Here is a 7,920-nt window from a genome sequence, read left to right on the forward strand (position 1 = left end):
CTATCCAAAGATGTTACCAATATTTCTACAAGACATATAATGAGTCACGGTGGCTCAAATGTATACGCAATTATTAGTCATTAATTATATTATTTCATTAATCTCATCCCCGTCATTTTCAACCGACCCAAAATATACGAATCACATGTTCACCAAGGTGCGTACAATGTGAATATATCCAAGACAGACGCAATAGGTTTCACAACGTGCCAAAAAACAAACCGCTTTTAACTTTTTGGGGGGTCCTCACAGTGGAAGGTCTAGACGCTGCAGGCCCCCATAGTTATGATGGATATATCAGTGGGTTGAGATGATCAGGTCAAAGCGGTGCAAATCCTATCCCTTCAACAGAAACGGTGTGCTACATCCTAGTGGTCGCTGAAAGCAATGGGCTGAACCTATGGTGGAGGGCTTTAGCTCACAGGCGCAGTCCCCCTCCCCTCCCCCCGCCCCCCAACACACACACACACACACACACACACACACACACACACACACACACACACACACACACACACACACACGCAGAGCCACAGCGAGGGCAACCTCCCCGAACAATTGCTCTGGCGATGGAGGACCGAGACTCCTAGAATATGATGGCGGGTCAGCATTTTGTCATACGTGAACTTTAAAGCGCTTTGAACGGAAGAGGTCTTCGCACGCGGGTCAGATCAGAACGAAGAGCGTCTCTTTGGACGATTAGTCTGCGAAGTGTGCAAAAGGCGACTTCGGGGAAAAGCGCCCCGATTAGCGTCCTGTCTCGCCTCAACAAGGCGAGCTGAATACGCTCGGGAAGGGAATAAGTTTTACCCCCCCCCCCCATACCCCCATACCCTATCCTACCGAAACCACTGAAGCCAAATCGGCATTGGGACCTTTTGACTCGACTCGATCAACTTTTTTTCCGCGCGCCGTAGCGGAGATGTTCAGCGGAGAATCCGCGTCTCGGAAGACGCGCCGCGGAGCCGCTGCGAGGGGACGCTGCGCTACTCTGAACCCGGCGGAGGAGCAACACTCAGAGACAACTTCACTCGTCCGATCCGCTCGAGTCGCATATCTCTCCATCACCGAGTGTCCGTATCGAAAAAACTTTAAATTGTTATCGTTTTTACTTGACCTCGTTTTTTTTTGTTTTTTTTACAATCCACTCGAAGAAGAAGACTTTGGGACACCAAAAAAGTATTGTAGGTAATGAAGATAGAGACACTGAGAGCAAGACACATTAACTAAAAATCTATTTCTAAACGGAGTCCGGGCCGATGGAGAACACATAGCCTACATGTCGGGGAGTCAAGGAGCACACCGCCTACAGAGACATGGAGAGGAGCGGGGAGAGGAGCGACGGTGAGACCTCGTAGTCCGTGGAGCGCCGATCACCGCGAGAAGAGAGAAAAAAAAACACACAAAAAGCTGACCTTCCGCGTTGAGACCCCCCCCCCCCCTATCGCCCCCCCCCCTATCTGAGTGCTGGGCGTAACAAGCGATATTCGGTGTGTTGGAGGAGGAGGTGGACGGTATGAGAAAAGAGGCAGATCCTCTCCTTTCAGACGTGAGAGTGAAGCACCTAATTGCTTAGTCCGTCCCTCATTACCATATCCAATGTAGAGTTTGCTGGACTCTGGCCAATCTGCTCTCGCTCACATGGTACCATTCATCGCGATGCATTATTCACTATCATAATTATATAGCGACATGCGCAATCCACACGGCAACAGCAACACCAGCTAATTTCCGTCATTTTTTTTTTTTTTTTTACTACCAGACTATTTGCGAACATTTTTTTCACCCACTCGCTCGCAGCAGCAGCTGATGTATCTGCAAAAAGCAGCGACATCTCGCCGCGCAGCAACAGCAGCATGTCCCGTCGCAAGCAAGCCAAGCCGCAGCACCTCAAGTCTGACGAAGAGGACCCCGCACTCGGAGGAGTCCTCTCTGAGAATGGTAAGTGTTGTTTTTCATCCACAACAAATAAGTTGACTTTGTGTTTAGGTGGTGCGATGTGGAATGAGTTAAAGGCACGTTTTGGTTTTTTACTTTCATCTGGTGCGGGGGAGCGCAAAGTGTGTCCGCGGGTCGGACAGTTGGGATGGGGCGAACACCTTGGTTTGAGTGGGATAAATAGTTGCGTTTTTAGGGTATGGACTTTGCGATGGCAGTGTGTTGTGACATGGGGGTGTATTTTGTTAACTCTGTTTTTATTTGCTTCGAGTTTTTCGTGTAGGCTATGCTTTTCTAACAAATTGAAAATAATTTTCACTGCAATCAACTTAACTCACCGCAGAGCGTCGGCTTGGTAGGAGACTTGGGGATGCGATATGCACCTGGACTTAAATTAACTTCAAGTAATTTAGGACAAAACCGGCCTAGACTGTATTTATTATAAATATTGAATTAGTAATTCTGGTCAGGTCTGAGAGCCATTTTAAATAACATTTTATTTAAAATAATACATTGGGTAACAGTTTTCCTAACCCTTTTCCACTTTAGTCTGGCATCTTCATCCAATAACGTGCGCCCATAATATCTCACAAACGTGTAGCGTATTTTCAGCGAAAACTTTCACGGATTAATTAACTAACATCTGAAAAATTATATTTTGCGTAGCCTATATAACAATTGTATATTTTAATAATGACTTTATTATTGGGCCTATTGTCTGCAATACGCCTTGGACAATAACCTCATTTCTGGGTCTAAAATGAGATAAATGCACGCATGGTCCACGGAATGTGTTCTTCTCCTGTGAGTGTTTGTGTTTACACCGATGTACACACCTCATTTGCTCAGTTCTGCAATAATTCTACGGCCAAGTTCGGTTGGCCGAGCCAAAATATTGTACAAGCTTACTCAGTTCATGTGCACTGTCTTTAAATTTGCGCAAAGCTCTGAAACATTTATTTTATTGATATGTTTTTTGTTGCATATTAGGTATATAGCTCATTACGTCTTATCGTTTGTTTTGTTTTCCGATATAAACAGAGAAAGATAATATACGCGGATGGGACTTTCAGACTAAGATTCAACGTATCGTAGGCCTATAGGCTATCCATTTTTAAAACAATTAGTAGTAAAATAAAAATAAAATCACTTGATAGGCCTGAATTTTTTTTTAATTTTGAGTGTGATATTAATAGCCTTTTTTTTTTTTTACCATTATCTATTGTCTTTTTTTTAATGGATGTATAGTTTGAATGCTATCGTTCTAGGCCAAAAAATATCTTATTGAGTGCCTATATTCGCTATGCATTTTCAACAAATCACTGCCATGATATGCAAGTTTGGCCCTTTTGGGCCACCACACACAAGCCCTTTTGTGGGATGTCTTTTGAACCGAAAGGCATGATGTAATCTCAAGGGAGCAGTTCTCTTTACATGAGGAAATGTTTGTATAAGAAGGGGTCGCTCTGATGAGGATGAGGCATCGCTCTATTTGATTTATGCTGAACTAAATGCCTCTGCACAACATCAAGGTTTTGTGCTGAAATACGTTTGAGGCCTTTGTTTTGCTACGTTATATTTTGTATTTTAATATTATTGACATTCACATGTTGCTGTCAGACCATATGCTATTGTCTGTTTCTGTTGGGGGAAATCCCATATTTGATTCAGTTTGAAGACATATATGATACACATTTTCATGGAAGTCTAATCGAAGACCTCATAATGTAATTTATTATACTGTGGGACGGCACTTTTCTAAAGGCATACACAACATTAAGAGAGAATGCATTTGAGGGCTATCTGTTTAATAAACAAATGTAAACATGCAGAAACACATGCACACACTCATTCACATTCACACATGTGTGCATGTGCACGCACACACACACACACACACACACACACACACACACACACATACATTCACTTCACACATGCTTACACATGCACTTACGTATAAATGACAATACTAAAAGCAGTAGTGTGAGAACGGCCGACAAGCATTCTCATTTTAATGAAAATGAGTTGATGTGGAATGTAGAAGCCTGGCCCATCTTTGTCTTAAGGAATATACTGGCGTTCTTGTTGTCTTGGGAGACACTGCAACAAGCCAATCCAAAGCCTTTGGCAGAGAACAGTATGCCCATACAGACCACTCAAATAAATACTGTCTTTCATTCAAAGTTACCTTGGAGATATGCTAAAAATGCCAAATTCAATGAATCACTATGGGAAATGATGAGAATGCCTTGTGTTTTCTACTGCCGTTGTGAGACGGCAATAGATTGCTCGTCTCCTGATAATGCAAATAATTCTTTATTAGGGATTCATATGATCCAGGCATAAGTCATCTGATGGTATATGCTTTTCATTAATTTAATGGGAAACTAGCTGTAGCACAAGATACCATTGTTTGATATACGTCGTTTTACAATAATAGGACAGATTCAAGAGTTAACGTGTGCACAGGTATCCGTCGCAAATTCTGATCTGCTTGATTGAAAGCTTTATTTTGGTAAAATACAGATTTTTATCAGCAGATTTTTATCAACAGAAATAACAGATTATTTTAAGAAATTACAAGTATATATTATAATACAGTATAATACAAGTTTATATTATTATATATATATTTTTAAATGTACTCCTTTTTTTAGGTAAGGTTCTTTTTTTTCACAATACATTTTTTCTTCCTCTACGTTCTGTTGTCGTCCAGTGAGACAAATTAGGACCCTTGTTTTCATGCCGCCTCCCTTGAAAAGACAAAATAAGTGTAAAAAAGACGAAAATAAAAGTGTCAATGAGCTCACATCTGTCACAAGTCCACCCCTCCTGCACCCTCCCCCCCCCCCCCCCCCACACACCAACCCCAAACAAACCATCACCCACCACCCTCCCTCTTCTCCCCCTTCTCTCCTGACCCCCGCGGAGCTCCCGGACACTCTCCCAGAGGGTGGCAGGCTTAAAGGAGCGCGATTACACCCCTCGCTGTCTTAACCTTCGCCTGCCCCGACCGGAGCCCAGGCCCTCCTCTCTGTGTCAGGCTCATTGTACAATTGGAACATCTGTGGCGTTGACCTTGTCACACACAGAGCACCCGTGCCCTAGAAAGTGTTAACAGTGACAGGCTTTTCATCTTTTTGGAGCTTGCTTCTCTCTCTCTCTTTCTCTGTGTGTCTCTTTCCCTCTGTGTGTCTCTTTCTCTCTCGCTGTCTCTGCATCTCTCTCTCTCTCTCTCTCTCTCTCTCTCTCTTCCCCTTTAGTCACTCTGAGCTCCGTGGTCCTCAGGGAGGGGAAGTGTGGTGGGGGGGGGGGAGGTGGTGGTGGTGGAGGATTGGGGGCTGGAGGTGGTGGCGGTGTGGTGGGGGACACTGTTGGTGGGATGATGGACGCAGACTTTGCATGCAGAGGATTTGCAAGCTGTCCTGCGGAACACTTGCCATCCAGTGCTTGCCATCCAGTGCACACACACATACAAACACAAACACGCACGCACACACACCCTTTCTCTATCAAATATACATGCACATGCACACACTCACTATACTATATACACACTCACACACACACACACACACACACACACACACACACACACACACACACACACACACACACACACACACACACACACACACACATACAGACGTTTGTATGTCATTAAATAGAAAATAAAAGGGGAATTTAGTTAAATGAACAACAGTCATTCAATATTTTCTCCAACATCTCTATATTAAAGCCTATTTCCTCAACAGTTTGTACATTCAGAAACCCACTCTGAGGCGGACATGTATCGACTGTTGAGGAGCAGCGGGGAGACATATTGTAAGCAGGTTGTTGCTAACAGGGACAACATGGTGGTTCCCTACTCCTCTTCCAGTAAGGCTTTGTTTGCCTTTTATTTTAATCCCCCCCCCCACCAATAGTGGAGGTCTCTGGACCACCCACACAGGCATACCCAAGATATCCCCAAACATTCAAATGGGGCTCTTAATTGCTACCCAGAATTCACAACACACATACAGATGAGATAACGTGAGAGAAAAACCCTTGAGTAAAAAAAAAGACAAGCTATTAACAAATCGCAAGAGAAGCATTCCCTAAAACATAACAAAAAACATTTTTTTCTGCAAAAAAAATCCTATCAAGCAAAAACTGTTTTCTGGCTAACTTGCTTGCCTTAAAATCATACTTTTTAGTTTGTTGCTGTACTTAGATTCAAGTTATATCACAAAAACAACTTGCTGCTTGATCTGAGCTTTCAATTTCATTTTAAAAGTAAAACGTAAAGTAACAGCGATCACTGGAGACAAAGAGAGCATCTCCACGGTCCTCCAGGACAGGGTGGCGTCACTGAATACTGTACCGCTGTGGTGCCGCGTACACAAACAAATCATTAATGTTTTGGCTGCAGCACATCTGCGAGGAACCCTGCCACAAAGACCCCCTCTGTTAGCGCAGAGATATGACTGTACCATGCTCTGCATCGGGGCTGAGTGTCCGCTAGGAACGGTGGGATGGGGAGGAGGGGGCTCTGCGTAGCTCGGGAGGATCCGTTTCTTCGGGCCTGCAGGTGTGATGAGTGCGCATGGCTCTGTGGTCAGGTGGCCGGAGGAAAGAAGGCGGAGAAGGAGGAGGAACCCAGCTGTAAGTGATCTAGCGGGGGCTACAGAGCTTAGCGTAGAAGGCAAGGGAACGCTCCTTGGAGGAAAACAAAACAACAGCCGAATCAAAGATGTACGTCAAGATATTGACATGCTAGCCTGACCAATAGCTGGTAAATAATGCAAAATCTCAGTCATGAAGGAAAACACTGGGATCTTGTGAAATGAAGAATGCAACAGAAAAATTGTAATTGGACGAGGAAATTGTACTTTGTTGAACCAAGCAGGGTTTCTTATTTGCCCTCCTCCCCCTCCTCTCGTACAGCTGGACCTATAGCGATTCAGTCCTTGTTTAGGGTACTGACGGTCCTTGGCTGTGCTGAGAACCATTTATGTTTCTGACACTGCTTTTTTATGGCAATTTTGAGCATGCTAGGATTGGTGCTAATGCAATTTACGCTGTGCAACAGCTTTGGAGAAAACAAATACTTTGCACACTTCACTGGCATACCTGCTGTTTGATGAGAAACATGCTGTCTTTTTTTCCTGTATGATTTACATCTCTTGTTATCAGCGTTGTTAACATAGTCATTAGTAACCTTAGTACCTGACTTCCTCCACCGCTCTACCTTACTGTGTGTGTGTGTGTGTGTGTGTGTGTTTGTCTGCACATACAGGGGGTGTGTGTGTGTGTGTGTGTGTGTGTGTGTGTGTGTGTGTGTGTGTGTGAACCTGTGTGTGTGTGTGTGTGTGTGTGTGTGTGTGTGTGTGTGTGCACACGTGTGCGTGGGTAAGTGTCTTTATGTGTCTGTTTGTTTTTGCATGTTTGTGTGTGTGTGTGTGTGTGTATGTGTGTGTGTGTGTGTGTGTGTGTGTGTGTGCCCATGCATGTGTGTGTGTGTGTGTGTGTGTGTGTGTGTGCGTTTGTGTGTGTGTCTGTTTGTGTTTCTGTATGGATTCATGTACGTGTGTGCGTGTGTGTGTGTGTGTGTGTGTGTGTGTGTGTGTGTGTGTGTGTGTGTGTGTGTGAGAGTGTGTGTGTTTCTTTATGGATGCATGCATTTATGTGGATATGCGTATGTTTGTGTGTACCCATGTGATTTTGTGTTTGTACACTTGTGATTATGTGTGTGTGTGTGTGTATGTGGTGTGTGTGATTGTGTGGATGTGTGGATGGGTGTGTGTATGCATGTGATTGTGTGTGTTTTTCCTCTTAAGTGTATCTGGAAATTGTTTTCGAGTTGTGCGTTCATAATTGCTCTTTTTTTTCTCTTCAATGCATGGTTCTGTGCCTTTCCCAGTGGAAAGCATGAATGCCTTGTGTGATATAATATGTAAGATTAACGGTTTCAGTTAGCATGCCAGAGATTGTTAA

General features: G+C 43.9%; 1 protein-coding gene across 1 annotated transcript in view; it reads left to right on the forward strand.

Annotated features, from left to right (window-relative positions):
• Positions 1-1,856: 1,856 nt before the first annotated feature.
• The window catches only part of LOC311351767 (sal-like protein 3), a gene marked incomplete at both ends in the record, with an annotated part of 10,158 nt that continues 4,094 nt past the window's right edge, over positions 1,857-7,920 (forward strand). The window contains one exon of the mRNA XM_084471911.1: positions 1,857-1,941. Coding sequence (XP_084328037.1) covers positions 1,857-1,941 — 85 coding nt within the window. The remainder of the gene's footprint in view (positions 1,942-7,920) is intronic.

This window comes from Micromesistius poutassou (assembly GCF_964030765.1).
Source record: "Micromesistius poutassou genome assembly, chromosome: 8".
Lineage (NCBI taxonomy): Eukaryota > Metazoa > Chordata > Actinopteri > Gadiformes > Gadidae > Micromesistius > Micromesistius poutassou.